General features: G+C 42.0%; 1 protein-coding gene across 1 annotated transcript in view; it reads right to left on the bottom strand.

Annotated features, from left to right (window-relative positions):
- Positions 1-3313: 3313 nt before the first annotated feature.
- Positions 3314-16603, bottom strand: part of LOC126284542 (uncharacterized) — a 495687-nt gene continuing 482397 nt past the window's right edge. Inside the window, exons 10-11 of the mRNA XM_049983544.1 lie at positions 13753-13917; positions 3314-5596 (exon numbers count right to left, since the gene is read on the bottom strand). Of these exons, the coding sequence (XP_049839501.1) occupies positions 5550-5596; positions 13753-13917 (212 nt within the window). The 3' untranslated portion in view covers positions 3314-5549. The remainder of the gene's footprint in view (positions 5597-13752; positions 13918-16603) is intronic.

The following is a 16603-nucleotide window of genomic DNA, read 5'->3' as shown; positions in this document are numbered from 1 at the left end:
CAAGATTAGCTTTGTTAGTGTTGGAACGGTGACTTTGCCTTTAGGCGCCGATACTGGTACAGTGACATAGGTTGAAACACAAGCATCAGTATGTATTATATTTTCAGGCAGTCGCCTTGTATTTGGACGAGTTAATCAGGGTTTTTCTCATAAAGGTGTTTCATCAAAACAACAGCGACGGTTCTGCTGCTTACCGCGTGTATCGACGCGTTAAAGGAATGCGGGGAGGTCCACTTTCTGTATCAGGGTCGAAGAACATGATTCAGAATCATTGGCCGATCGTCCTAAAGTGCGTGACGAACACCATCACCAGATTTGATCCCCTGTGATTTGCGACTGTGGTGTTACCTTAAGGACAGAGTTTATCAGAGAGACACTAACACACGTTCGAGGTTGAAGATGAGCATAACGAAGAAGGTAGTCAACATCCGTTCTGGGATGTTTCGGGCAGCAATACTACAATCTCTAGTGCGGTTCAAGTTTGTCGTGGATGCAAACGGGTTATACGCTATGCAACGTTTGTAATCCGAAACCTAAATATGGTACGAACAATTAATGTTAGCCTCTCATGTGGAAATTAAAATGTGTTTCTTTCAATGGTTTATTCATTATTTCTCTTCCGCATGTCCCTACAATCTTTTTCCACAAAGTTTAATTGGCCTACGATCATTCGTTTTTCATTGTGGTCTCTCAAGTAATAGAGGTTTAATTAACCTCCCCCTCCCCCGGTACGTCTGGAGAACAGCATTGCACACTGCATGGAAGCGAGTCATGGACTTGGGAAAACTGGAAAAGAAGAGAAACGAAGCACTTGAGATGTGGTGATACACAGTTATGCTGAAAATGACGTGGATTGGTAGGATAAGAAATTAAGAAGTTCCCAGTAGAATCGGCGAGGAAGGAAATGTATGGAAAAGAGTGAGAGGGAGGGACAGGACGATATGACATCTGTTGACACATTAGAGAATGGCTTCCAAGGTATTAGAGACAGCTGTAGAGGGTAAAAACTGAAGGGGAAAAGAGAGATTGGATTACTTGTAACAAAATTTGAGGATGTTGTTGGGTGTTAAGTACTACTCTGAGATGAAGAAGTTAGCGTAGAAGAGGGCGGAGTGACGGGCCACACCAAACCAGTGAAAAAAAAGCACCTGTAGCAACCAGCGAAATTATTAACTACGCACAAGAGCAGGTTGGGCAGCCAGTACATGAGTGTCCAGTCCAATTTAGTGTGCACATCCACCTTTTCACTTGCAGAATACATAGTCAGAGGTGCGAGTCGTGTTCGCCTTTTGTCATTTTGTAACACATACAAGACAATCTTAATAACACTTGAGACCTAAGATTTTTCTGCTGTTGTTTGAAAACGGTCTCTGCTAGTTAAAAAAGGAAAAGGTTATTTGTGTTTCTATATACTGCAAGTGAAGTAAGAAAGTAATGTATGTAAAAACGTAAAATATTATTTGTGTTTGTATTAACTGCAAAAATAATTTATAAAGTTTCAAAAGAATTATATTTTGCTAGTGACATATGCACCTAGTCCTAACTATTGTATTGATACTGTTTTCTGTTAACAAGTAAAATCGATAACCATTTATGTAGCGTTTAAAATAACATCTGATGCTTAAAAAACGGCAGTTGGTGGGGTCACGTTCTTTGGAGAAACTAGCAGCGCACGATGAATGAGTCGAGCACTGCAAAATATCAGGATCCCGACCATATAGGGCGTGTACTGCACTGCAACTTCAACTGATCCGCTGCGCCCCATAGCTGTAGTTTGTGCGAAGGAACAAGTGGACTCCAGTGCCTGTTATAATTTATGATTTATTGCAGCTAATCGTCGTCTTAAAGTGAAGTAGTAGCTTCCAGTACCACTGTGTCAGTGCAGTTGTAAAATGTGAAATAAGACGCAGTTTTGAAAATCTCTTCAGGTTTGCTATCGGATACTAAAATCAACTAGATTGAATATTTCGGCGATCCAACTGTTCGCCATCTTCAGGTGAACGCTGCTTCTGCTGCTGATTCGCGCTGAGAACAGTTGAATCGCCGAAATATTGGATCGAGCTCATTTTTGTTACCGATAGCAAACCCGAAGAGACTTTCAAGACTTATTAGGCCGGAAAAGCACATGATGCAGTTTTACCCCAACACGCTGACTTCTGGAGGACCCTGTTCCTGGTACATAAGTGAACCACTTGTACCTGTTGAAGATAGTTTGCTTGCAAAAATGTGGTTTTTCAGTTCATGTAGGAACACCTAATATCCCAAAGAAATTGCAGTCTATTTTTTTTTTTAATTTCCAAATACAAACTTTAGTTTTCACATAATTTTTTTTACAGTAATTAGTTGTATGTGTAAATCTATCAGCTGTTTCCTGACGTGAGTGGATGGATATGCTGTTTCACCTTCATTGCTTTGTCTGTTTCTAAGTAAAAACAGTTAGTCTTGAAATAATGTTAGACAATGTTTCTGATGAAGATTCGAAAGTCAGGAATTCAATGAATTGTTGGTGACAATAATTAAATATTCTGACGGCAAATTCCTCGCCACAAATCAAAGTTCCGTGAAGTTCGAAATTAACAGAAGATCTCTGTTTCTCTAAAGTTAAAAGCGGAGATGTAGAATAACTGAGAAGTTATAGCAGCTGCTGCATAACAGAGCTTCCCGTTACCATCTTTTCGCTAGAGAAGAACAACTTACAGTTCTCACCAACTGCACTGAAATACCGTGCATTCTACAGGACTGATAATCGTGTGAATTTCAAGTAATCAAAATAACCACACAGGAAATCAGTATTACAGATATATCACCTAAACTTTCATGTCCCGTTCATATCGTTCTGTGGTGCAGTAAGCAAGCATAATTCAATATATGTCCACTGTTAGTTACATACAAAATAGAGACGCTCCAACCACTGCTGCTTGACAGAAATGCCTCACGTATGTTGATGTTCGATACTAGGGACGTTACTGTTGATGACGCGTAATGAGGCTAGTTAAATACGTATCAAAGAAGGAAGGAACATAGCAACTTGTCTGACGAAAAGTTTGTACTATCAATTTTGTTCTTGGCTGTTAGCTATCAAAATTAAGACGTTCGTAATTCGTATGTGTGTTTTCTCCAAAAATATTATGCTATCCAGTCCACTAAACGTATTATAAACCAAAGAAATAGTTCAAAACGTTCCAAAACAGATTTCTCATTTTATCAGATGGTCGCAATGGAATTTTCATCAATTTACTGTAGACAGGTTTTCTTGAGTTCTCCATTCCAAGTTGTGCAGTCGCGTTCTCCAGAAATAAAGAAAAAAATCAGATGATTGTGATAAGGAAATAATATTTTATTTTTAACATTCAACATTCGGCATGACGTTGAAATAAGTTTTAGAACATATCGAAGCTGTTGAGAGAATTTTACAAAATTAAGTGAACCAATTAGCTGCTATCTTGACGCAGTTACTTTACGGGAGGAAATGTGCACACATGCGATCATTCCGTTTTAATTGCTCTACCTCATACTTTTAAAACGTTCGAAAGTTGTGACTAAATTCTTCACAAGGATGAAGCAGACGCACTGAGTGCGCTCTTTAAGCTTCTTTTTACATCAAGTGCAGGATTGTCGTTCCAAGGGAACAGTTACGATTTGTGATTACAAAATAAAATGCAAATTGCAAACCCGATGTTGCCCATGGGTTTTGTGGTGATTTTCTGAACACGATCTCTGCATTTCGAAGGCAGACAGAATAATTTTCTGTATTATACTTTGAGTTTTCATTTCTTGACACCATGTGACAGCATCGAGTGAACAAGAGCAATCAAACGTCCAGAAAAGAAACAGTGCGGGTGGTTCATCCATACATTTATTCCCTCAACAAAACAACACGTACGCGACGCTATCTGAGGCCAGCTACATTCAAAACCTACAGAAGTAGTGATTTCTTAATTTTTTCTTCAGGTTTTAACATATTTTCTGGTATATATATATTTATATAGCGAAGTACACAGCTGTTTTATCTACAGAGGAGGACAATGCGGATTTACTTATTGTTATTTACACTGACTGTACATTAGGAAATGTGACACATATTGGGTCAAGTTAAGCATCATCGTAACACTGGCTTTGCTCTACACTTTTCGCAGAAAGCTTCCACAGTAGCGCATTGGCGCGAAACGAAACGATGCGACACGGAGAGATTATCGCATTCAACAACTTTTTTCCTCTGCTGAAGTGCGAAAAAGTCCGCAGCCTAAATATCTCAAAGCGTTAAACTCTTAACATCCGTTTATTTTTAAACACAAATCTAGTCACTTTTCCTTCCAGCATGTGCTTCATTCCACAAAGTTATTCCATTCATAGACATTAGGCAGCTTACGACAGATGCGAGTATTCGCATGAAACGCCGTCTGTTAACTGCTCGGACCCTTTACAATCGCTACATATTTAAAGTTAGCACCGTAGCGGAGCACGCTGCGCACACAGAGTTTGTATCTATCGTTTCGTCTTCGACTTTTCTCACTATTTGCCAGTCGGAAGGTGTGTGATGTCGGCTAATTGGTATGATGTGAGAATAGCTCACATCCTCACGCACAGCAACTTGCCCGACAGCGGATGCATACTGGGAAAGCTTTCGCCGGCTGTCTCTTAAATAATTATTATATTAATGAAAACAAAGTATAAACGTATTATCACTCGCTTTCTGATAAGGTTCTGGGGGGAAAAGCTCACACCGGTATATAACGGACTGCCGTTACCTTGAAAATGTCAGCACAGTGTTCATTATGTACATATACTGGAGTAACACGCAATATTAAATTTGTCGGTTACATTGTTGCAGAGATTCACCGTCATTCACAATTGAGTTCAGCACAGAAGAACTGAGAACAGCACACTTTCCCTCGGTTAGGACATCAGTCGGCGTCGAAAACTGGACAGTACCCGTCGTATCTGAAACAGGACATTTCTGCACTTGGAGTCTTCTTTGACAATCACAACATTGCAGCCATCGGATTGTTATTCACTATCTTCACCCTCCAAAATGTCACCAGCCAAAAGACAGTCTCTTTATGAGGACCACTTATGATATTTCGTAACACGGAAATTAGGATGGATTCTTCTCGGCCGGGCAGTATGTCCAACCAGTTTACACTGGCACCTGAACACATCTGGAGCACACACCGATAACTTCCTCTCTTGCACTGTCACACCAAAACTTTCCGCAGTCGCGCACTGTTAAGGGTTGCGGTTCTGGTTAAATGGCACAAATCTTGGGAAGGTCCCGTCCGTGGGGAGGGCTCAGAACAACCGCCGTCGTTCTCGCAGTGTCCCGCTGAGAATTCCCGGTGACCACTGGGTGGCGCGAGTCGGCAGTGGTGGCTGCGTAGCGCTGACCTTTCCGTCGCCGTCCTAGCTGAAGGGTGGTTGATAGGCGGGCAGGTGATGCAGGGGAGCGGAGGTGATGGCGTCCGTCTTCACGCGTGACCAGGCGTCGTCGCTGTCGTCCTTATCCTCGTTACTGACTCGTCGACGAGCGGGTATATCTGCAGGTGGCGCTATCACCACACCACCTCACTCTGCATCTGCTGCGTCTCCGAGAAACCTCCTGCAACAAAAAGAAACCAAACGTGCTGTTTCAGTCGAAACTTTTTGCGCAGACATAGAACAAATGCAATCTCCGTTACTCGCATACATCTTCAGCAAGCAATCATTCCCATGTACTCGTAACGCTGTAGTTCATTGACCATATAGCAGCGCTGTTATCTGTCGTGTAAGCTATAACTGAGCTGTCTGATCCATGGTTTATTCAGGCAAGTAGCTTCAGTAAACCCCCCCCCCCCCCATACCGTCGTCACCAGCCCTCTCCACCATCCTATCCTGTTCACCTCATGCGTGAATACTATCAGCGTTCCTCATCGCCACATCGTAGCTAATTCTCTATGGAATTTCCGCTGTTGCATCCTATTAAATACGACAAGATCTATTCGTAGAATGTATGTATTGTCTACTCTATTTAATCAAATGTTGTCCCCTTTACCAACAAGGAGCGTATTTTTACCGTACGCGTTTCACTTTGTTTCACATCATTTCAGTGACACTGAGATGTAAAAGGCTTCAAATGAGAAAGTGCAAGGGAAATAGGTGCCGAAAGGTCAATGTAGTATTCCAGCGGATAGAACTACGAAGATTTTCACAAAACGAAATTTCCCAAAAATCCCCTCCCCCATCCTCCATTCCCCTGCTAGATTCTCAGTTACTTTGATAAGATGGATAAGATTGCTGAAGGATCATCATCGTGTAATCGGAAATACTCATTTAAATCTCTTGGCTACCATGACCAAATAAAAGATTTTGTTTTATATTAATTGAGTTTCCACTACTCTGCCGTACAACCAGCTCACAAGTTACACAGAAATCTCAGTCATTTTCTCAAAAATTACAATACACATTAATCTCAACTGTAGAAATGTCTTTTCAACGTCATTACGCATACTATTATCATATACACTCTTAAGATTTGTAATACTAAGCATCAAAACCTTGTGCTCCTCAAGAAGGGACTCGATGAAAGTGAAAAAAATTTCATTGCTTCGTGTCGATAAATTCTGTTATCTGAATAAATTTAATGTATTCAGTAGTAATTTAACACCATTTAGGGAGCACTGTACCCACTAAGTCGTTTTTTCACTAACGGTGCATCTCATAAATCACAGCACATTTCAAAATTACGATTTTTGAATTCGAAAAATCATCAAAATGTGAGTACTCTATAAATGAACAAGTTTAGCTGAAACCCGAAACCATACGAACATTCTGCTGTAGAAAATACGGAGTGGTTGTCAAGAATCGAATATTTAGCGGGTCGGTATTTTTACAAGATAGTTTTCAAGCCTTGAAGCACATATAACAGAACAGCACTTCTAAAGGAAAAACTATAATACGTTGCTGAAATTACTGTTGTATTTAGCTACCAACTGAGGTGGCGCTGTGTTTGAAACACTGGGCTCGCAGTGGGGATTATGAGGCTTAGTTCCCAACTGGAGCATCAAGATTAATTTTTGCCTTGGTTTCCCGAAATCAAATACTCCGAAGCTGAGTTTTGTCACTATAAAAGGGTGCGGCCAATTTCTTTTCCCATTCAGAGTTTGTGCTTCGTCCCTAATTAATTCGCCGTCTACGGTACGTGTAACCCTAATCATTGTTTTTCCTTCGAATTAGTTACAGCAAATAAGCTAGTGATACATCTAAAAGGAAAACTATATACATTTGAATAACGATGGCCTCATTTCTTTCAGTATTCGAAAATTATATGTAGGGGAAATGATAATTAACGAAAAAAGAATACAAGAAGGGTTTCCCTTAAATAGACATTAATGAAAGGCAATCTAATGACCAGGTTAGTTCCTGAGGAGCAGCAACTTTTTTTTTATAGCTATGTGGAAATACTGCACGTTACATTTTGGAAACACAATATTTTATTAACTTAATTCTTGTTCCTGTGTTGCGTACGAAGCAACGGTGATAACATACAAGAAATCCGTGGAGTATGTCTGCTCGGCCAGTTTTAGTCGGAAGAGAAAAGTGTAATCGTAAGTTCTGTACACAACAAGAAAGGTCTGTAAGACAGTTAGTCTGATATTGACCTATCACAAGGAGGCAAAAATTTGGCATTGTTGGGTGAAAGTCACACCGTAATCGCTTCCGCAACTGAGTGAGTTTGTAACAGAATAAGTGCACTGTAGCTGTACTGAATGACATTAAGAAACGTTTTCGTTACTCATTTGCTAGAGGAGGTCATCGAAGCTTGCCATGCGTAGCATGACTTTCGACGATAGTGGTTATGTGGACGGCGAGATATGTGTCTTTGGCTAGAGACATATCAATATACAAAGAACGAACGAGAGAGTATTTCCAGACCAACTGAATAAAAAGGATGAGGCGTGAAGCACTTCGTCGACACTTGCCTCAATTAGCCAAGGATAAGGGTGGGAATATGCGGAGGCGTTGTTGGAAGAGTCATTCCGGCATCAGCGTAATGTCAGCGTAGTGTAATCTTTGGATGTGTCATTTAACCCCGATCTTCTCGGAAAGTTGTTTAACCACTGAGTCACGTAACTACTACATAATTGTTACTGATAACCCTTTAACCCTCTTCCTGTTAATGGTAGAAATGAGATAAACACCAACGATCAGACACCGCATGTTACATTTATTTCATTGTGAAGAATTAAATAACGGCTATGGTTACTTAGTAGTACGTGTGCTTTACTATCAAAAAAATAATCGTAAATTTCAAATTAACGACTTGCTTTTCTGCAAACTTTTGCTCAAATTCTTCAGATTACGTCATTTCAGGGTTTGTGTGCAAACCAATGCGCACATCACAGTATTAATAGGAGGAATCTTTTTACCGTTAATTCATTGTATTCAATTCTCGTGTGGGACTACACCTTGAACCAGGTCAAACATGCAGACCACAGAACTAAACCAAAAAAAGAATATAAAATCAGTTGTTCTTCAGTTTTTCTTAATTTTGTGATTTTCCCGTATTGTGATTTTATATAAGCAACAGAAACATACCCAAAAATTTTCAACTAGTATTTTATGTGATTTTTTTTTATATACGAAGTATTTCGCATCGTTGAATATACGAATCAATATGGTTAAGATAAACCATATAACGCTATATGTTTTCAGGAGTGGTGTTGAATTTACATAACCATAAAACCTTTTCAGACAGAAGATACTAAACGACAAGCTTTTTCGCAGGTGCCATTTTGTGTTACACTTATACGCCAGCCGGAACGTGAACCGCAAGAAATTAGGAGTGGAGTAGGTCATGTAGTGTGGCGCTACATAGTGAACAACAAGAAACACAAATGGAATGGACGAAGGGAGAAAGTGTCACACCAACGAAGGGACCATTCTGATTGGTGTCAAAATACTCCAATCTGTCCTTTGACGTTAATAATTCTTGTGGCTTTTTATATCAGTGAGAGGACTATGACGTTGATTTTTTTCAGATTACAGTGCCATTTCACAGTCCAGAACGTTTGATGAGTGCACAAACCTTAAACGTTACACGTAGAAGACAGCGCGTGCTACATAACAGGAGTGTCACATCGACTAAAATGCCAGCCGTCTCCACGAAGGTACTTGAAGCGCTGCGCCTTCATTCCTGTACAACTTCTGTCTTCGGACACAGCTAACCAGCCACCAGGAAGATAATAACTGCCTGATAAATTAAACCTGAGTTCCATTCCATGATTGCATAAAAAAATTTGCTTCCACTCCAGAATTACGCTGTTTACTATACAGGGAGTCAAAGGATAACTCCCTAGGTACAAACTCAGTCCTATTTATTAGGTAGCTAGGGAGGTATTTCGAATGCAGGGAAAGCTATAGTTGCAGACTTTGTCATCAATCGATAAACCAATATGTGTAATAAAATAAATGTTGTTATCACACATTATTGAGCAATATGATCGTACTCTATTTTCACTAACAATCGACATAAATACGAGGTATCATCACTATCTCACAGCCGAACAGCTGAAGTTTTCACATCGTTATCTAATTGCCCACGTGTAATTGTTACGGTTGGACAATATGGTGATGCGTGGCCGAATGTGTGCGCAGTAGAGGTTCCCTCGATTATAGATATTTAGTGGTAATGCGATCGTCGTGATGCTGAGAAGTCATTTCCACGTTACGAGTCTGCGTAGAAGTTAGGACACAGGCGACCTGCAAACTCCCATTAACAGCTGGAGAGAACCTTGCAGCAGTTGCAGTTGCCAGCATCAACAAAGAGGAGAATATCACAAGAAATGTACTGGTCCGTGAACTGATGTATAATGGAACCACAAATGGGCTAAAGTATTGTGAGGGTCATGATGCAGTTAATCGATCAGAACAGTGCTGTGTCGGAACGCATCAGTGTGAACGACGAAGCAACAATCCTTCCGTCTGTACAAATCAGTATATTTTATGTGGATAAATATGAATCTGAGAAACTTGGCCTTTCACTGAGGTAGTACACGACTGCCCAAATGTGAATGTCTGGTACCAGCTTTAAGCGATATGTGTGTAGAGCATTATATCTGCAAGAATATTACCATGTGCTATGCGTTGGGAGACTCCAATGTTGTTACTCGTGGCTGGATGTGGTCTAGCCACAGTGGCGTACAGACGTTCGAGAATTTTTAAGCAAGATCGACATTTACACTAATAGAGGCAATAATGTCGTTTGAACATCTCGTGTATCACTACGAAGCGATATAAATGTAGCAAATACTCAAAATCCGAAGATGAAAAATTAATATCAGAGAAATTTTGTTGGAGAGTGCTAAGAAAATGCATCAAGAATGTTAAGAAAATGGCAGGCAACACTGTAGGCTGTGCTGTTTCATTTTTAAGGTTTTTATCAACTCAACTTAACGGCTGACGTTGAAGATGAGCTGCCGCTATCATACTAGGAACTACTAGGAACGAATGATGGAATGTATTTCATGCCCGAGTTCGAACGTAGTTACAGACATACATCACGGAATGTCGGATGTAATGGATGATGATATGAGGGAATCAGTGGGAAATAGGCAAAGCGTGTAAAGGTGTCTTATACACTGCTGTGCTTTTTTTTTCAGCGAGACTAATCCACGTGTTCTACATACTGCACGCGTTTCGCTAATTGTAGTTTGAATACAACCTATTGAGTCTGCAACTACGTGAGGAACACATACGGCAGGCTGCCTGAACTTTACTGAACATTTCTAACATTTCTAGCTACCTGCCTACTCACTAGGACTGTTGACATTTTTAAAACCTTCGGGAAGCCGATACATCGATATTTTATAAAGATGTAATTACCGCATCTCGATATAATGAAGAAAGGTATCGGTGTGTCGACGAAAGAAATATCGACGTACATGCCTATATAAATATCGGCTGCACATTGTAAATATAGTGACGGTTTTAGAGCTGTGTATTCAAGAATTGACTTAATATCAGGTATTCTGTACATCAATATGCTAGCAGCTCGCCTATACCCCTTAGAGCAATAACTGAAAGGAAAAAGATGCACTTTCACGCTTGGCGATAACCACTTTGCTAAGAAAGGTAACTGCATGTTAGTGGTACAATAAAAGGTGTCCAATGGGCCCGTCGATCGGTTTCGTCACGTATCAGATTTGTCCAGAACACTTCATGTCGACTTCCCTGCTTTTACGTTTCCGCCAACACCAAGCTACCTGGCACTTGCAGTATCAAAATTTGGCGGTGAAGCTAAACGTTGCAGTTTCTGTTGGTAGCGCCGTGCGCCGATTACGTCAGCATTTCCCGTCACGCGTCTCCACCAAACACAAATACCAACATTGTCGTTTAGAATTTTGTTCATAATTTGCAGCAACAGTTACTGAAGAATGCCGATGTGAATAAGTAGATCACTAGTTGTGTTAAAAACTTTCTTTGACCCAACTAGGGTGCTATTTCTTCACACTGGAAGCCCTGTTATTCCATTCACAACGTCACCCGCACTGCAATCCAACTTCTTTTATGCCACCTATTCTTGGCTTCACACGGTCAAAGAGAAAGACTGTTGGTGATGAAAGCTCAAAAACTACTGAAACTCCTTAACACACTGAAAGTAAAACTGTGCTCTACTAGTGTTTAAAAAGAACAGCTTCAAATATTTACCGAAAATTGTGAAAAAATATAGTATAAACAGACGTGCCAACTCTCCCGATTTAAGCGGGAGACTCCCGATTTTTGCTTCTTCCTCCCGACCTCCCGACAGTGAAGACCGATCTCCCGATTTTCGGAGTAGTTTCAATACTTTCCTTACTATTTGAAAATCCTGCGCCTTCGATATATTGGCGGATGACAATGTATGGCTGCTGCTTGTCTGTGTTAACTTGCTAGATTGGTGCCGTGGCTGTCAGGAGCGGCAGCAGGCGTAGCTCGCGCTGCGTATCTACAAGGAAGTACGGAAAGCGATCGGAGACAAATGAATATCTTTCAACTAGTGCCAATTTCCTCCGTTTCTGGTAGCACCAGCGCAATCGCAAAGTTATCGTGGACAAGGAGTAGTCGATAGTTGTTCCAAGCGAAGCGATTCGCATTGTTGTGTCTAAAAGGCAGTGTTTCCAGTCAAAGATAAAGTTTTAATGTATGCAGAAGTTGCAAATTTTTCTATAATTGGCAAAGCATCTTTTTCCAGCCTTAGATTTTTCTTAAACAGATTTTCTAATATTCTGACTAGCGAAAGTGAACACTTAGATACAGAACTTGATATTCTTCACTCTCAGTTGTGTAACTTTCAGCTAGAAGAAACCAACTTGGCAGCAGAGATAATTGATGTTCAGTGGGCGTTGGTAGCTTAGAAGAAATCGGCTAATGGGGTTCTTCAATAGGATGGTGGTGGTGGTGGTTAGTGTTTAACGTCCCATCCACAACGAGGTCATTAGAGACGGAGCGCAAGCTCGGGTTAGGGAAGGATTGGGAAGGAAATCGGCCGTGCCCTTTCAAAGGAACCATCCCGGCATTTGCCTGAAACGATTTAGGGAAATCACGGAAAACCGAAATCAGGATGGCCGGAGACGGGATTGAACCGTCGTCCTCCCGAATGCGAGTCCAGTATGCTAACCACTGCGCCACCTCGCTCGGTCTCTTCAATAGGATAAACTTGCAAAGGTGGTGCTGGCTATTTTGCCAATTCCACATAGTAATGCGGAATGTGAGAGAATTTTTAGCACAGTTACAAAGACCAAAACTCATTTCAGGTCCATGCTTTCAGAAACGTCTTTGGAGAAATTTATGATAAATCAGTCCAAAAAAGGAAGTGCTTTGAGCAGAAATTTAGTTCAGAGTTTATGAAGAAGGCTAAGTCAGCTACGGGTGTGGTGAATAAGTAACTACCGTAATCAGACAAATTCAGACTGATAAACTATTCAGATTATTTGCTAAGCCTAACATGTACATCCTGTATAAAATTGATTTAAATTTGGGAAAGATGTCTTACGGATATAAGATGCCATGCAAATATGGATTGCGTTATGAAATGAAAACGTGTGATCGTTTAACAGTGATTTATTCATGCAAAACTGTGCTAATGTTAAAACAGAAATCTAATATACGTTAATATGTTTCCTCGGATCGTAATTTCGAACTGTAGTTCTCTCGAGAGTGCTTCATTTGAATGTGTGTGAGTCCAAAGAAACCTGCAGAGCTCATTATTCATATTGTTCAGCATGTTGAATGATAAATTATGCAGTCTGAAGGCTCAGGTATGTCCATTATTTAAGTGAATTGTTACAGTTACTGAATTATTGCAACTTTAATCTTGAGGGATGTGTTGTAATTCACAATAGTACACCGCTAAAATTCTACTGATTTTTCACTTTTGTAAGTTGTCATGTCTGTATGAAATAAAAATATTGGCACTCGATATTGCCATTTTGATATCGATATATCGGGATAAAATATATACGTTGATGGGAACGTCGATATATGGATGTTTGGCACTCAATATTGCCATTTTGATATCGATATGTCGGGGTAAAATATGTACAGTAATTTGAACGTCGATATATGGAGGTTTTGCATGCGATATTGCCATTTTGATATCGATGTATGGGGGTAAAATATATACACTGATGGGAACGTCGGTATATGGATGTTTGGCTCTCGATATTGACATTTTGCTATCGATATGCCAGGGTAAAACATATACATTAAGGGGAACGTCGAGACAGCCGTGGTGCTCACCCTGCGAGCTGATGAACTCGGGGCTGGCACGCTGCTGGGCGAGGATCTGGTCGGCGGGCGGCGGCGGCTGCGGCAGGAAGCCGGGCGGCGGCTCTGCGCTGAGCCCCGCGAACTCCGCGGCGAGCGGCAGGCCGGGCCCCGGGCCGCCCTGCTCCATGGGGCCGCCTGCAACACACCCGCACACGCCTGCTGAGCAACAGCCGCCTAGAACACACGGCGCGCCGCCCCGCGCTACCAACACACTGCTCACCAGCTGAACCCGAGGAACAGCTGCGGAAGCAACCGTCCGCTGTGAGACGAGAAAATATTTGCGGTTCCCTACCGAACTACAGGTGTGCGTGCAGCTCTCCTTCACAAGCACCCGACAACCACAAATGTCCTCTCGAAAAACATGGAAATCGCTTGGCGGGAGATCGGGATTACACGGAAGATGTGTAGCGCCTCCCCAGCGAAACTTGTGCGGTGTACTTAAAACGACCGTTGCTACATGTGAGCGGGCATTATCCCGTAACAGAATGATGCCGTCCGTCAACATTCCTCGGCGTTTCGACTCTGACGGCTGTCTTTCTTTCTTTTGCTACTGCCTTGATCCCTCAGGTTTAAATACGGATTTGGCATGGTGAATGTTAAGGGGTGGTCGGATGCCATTCCTGCCGCCGCCCCATACCCCCTGGGACGGAATTAGTGTACCTCAGCGGTCTGCCGGCCGTTGTGGCCGAGCGGTTCTAGGCGCTTCAGTCTGGAACCGCTTGACCACTACGGTTGCAGGTTCACCCCAGCGGTCTGCCGGCCGGTGTGGCCGAGCGGTTCTAGGCGCTTCAGTCTGGAACCGCTTGACCACTACGGTTGCAGGTTCACCCCAGCGGTCTGCCGGCCGGTGTGGCCGAGCGGTTCTAGGCGCTTCAGTCTGGAACCGCTTGACCACTACGGTTGCAGGTTCACCCCAGCGGTCTGCCGGCCGGTGTGGCCGAGCGGTTCTAGGCGCTTCAGTCTGGAACCGCTTGACCACTACGGTTGCAGGTTCACCCCAGCGGTCTGCCGGCCGGTGTGGCCGAGCGGTTCTAGGCGCTTCAGTCTGGAACCGCTTGACCACTACGGTTGCAGGTTCACCCCAGCGGTCTGCCGGCCGGTGTGGCCGAGCGGTTCTAGGCGCTTCAGTCTGGAACCGCTTGACCACTACAGTTGCAGGTTCGAATCCTGCCTCGGGCATGGGTGTGTGTGATGTCCTTAGGTTAGTTAGGTTTAAGTAGTTCTAAGTTCTAGGGGACTGATGACCTCAGAAGTTATGTCCCATACTACTCAGAGCCATCTGAACGATTTAGCCCAGCGGTCTGTGTCTAGTGTAAATCGTGAAATAGTGTGATTCTGTTTCAAACGTCTGCGAGTCGTGTAACTTAGGGCGGGACGTGGGGACCAGTGCGGTATTCACCTAGTAGGATGTGGAAAACCGTCTAAAAACCACATCGAGGCTAACCGGCACACCGGCCGACGTCGTTAATCAGTCGGGCGGTTTCGATACGGGGCCGGCGCGCGTACCCGAGCCCAGGAAGCAGCGCCCTAGCGCTCTCGGCTATCCTGGCGGATCTTTTCGACTCTGACGGCGCGCTTCAAATTTTCTGCAGTGTCGACGCGCACACATCCTCCGTAGTCACTATCTCTCTCCGTGCAATTTCTATATTATTGATGCCTTGAAGAAAGACGTTCGTGGCCATCGACTTGCTTTGGAAGAACAGGTACACACTTCGGTACAGTCGTGGTTCCGTGCTTTAAGGGACATCTTCCTTTAGCATTACTTTCCCTCAACAGTAGTTGTCGATACCAGAATTTTTTTCGAGTTTTGGACAGGTCAGTATTATCTCAGGTGTTTTTTCTGAAAAATTTTATATAATTTTATAGGCAGTATCTTATATTTCAAGCTAAAATTTATGAAAAGGAATTAATTTATTTTCGTTGTTACAATCGATATATACTAGCACTGAATGTAAAGTTAAATTTTTTTAGAAACATTTGAGTTACGAAATATTTGGCACCCTCAAAATTTTTATTGTTAATTACACAATCTAGTACTGTTTATCATGTTTATTTCTGGATTCATTTATGAAATAGTAATCGAACTTAATACAAAATTATTTGTCAAGAAAAACTGAAAAACCCTCGGAATATTGTTACCGCAGAGTGAAGTAGTAGTAAGCATGCTTCTCATGTGGTCGGTCCTATTTTTGATATTTTGGGCGAACAATGTAATTTTGGCTTTGTTAATCTGAAATTCAAAAGACTGTGTGATACAGTAAAATCTGACAAAATAAACTGACGTAAAAACAAAAATTCTGCAGTGACATTCTTAAAAATTATGTAGATCATTTCAGCCATAAGGACCTAAAATGTGGGAATCCCGGCTTCAAGAATCAGGCCCCTAGACATGAGGAACTGTGTAAGACAAGATAAGTGAACTAAAAAGTTTATTGTAAATCTTACACCTCTCGAATTTTCAGAAAATACTTTACCATAGTGGACAGTAGCGGCAACAAAAAAGTAGGGGGATTGATTATAGTACCCAATCTCAAATATTTGTCCACGAAGACATTAACCGTCATGTCCTACTGTGGCATAAATATATTAACAGTTATGGCGATTACTTTTGAAATAACAAACAGTTTGCTTCCTTTTTCTCTATCCGTCCTGTTTTCGTTTCACCGCCTTATACATTTTCGGAGCCACCCTTTATATGCAAATATAAGTGCAGATCACTGTAAGGATTATAGGTGACTATCCGTTGTCCCTTGTGTACTGCCGATGTGCTGCTTGGCAGTTGCCCACTCGCTTGTCCGTCGTGGGCTTCGGACGACGTGAA

This window comes from Schistocerca gregaria, chromosome 8 (genome assembly GCF_023897955.1).
Source record: "Schistocerca gregaria isolate iqSchGreg1 chromosome 8, iqSchGreg1.2, whole genome shotgun sequence".
Classification (NCBI taxonomy): domain Eukaryota; kingdom Metazoa; phylum Arthropoda; class Insecta; order Orthoptera; family Acrididae; genus Schistocerca; species Schistocerca gregaria.
Note: the sequence above shows the minus strand (reverse complement) of the source record. Positions and strands in the feature narration are given on the sequence as shown.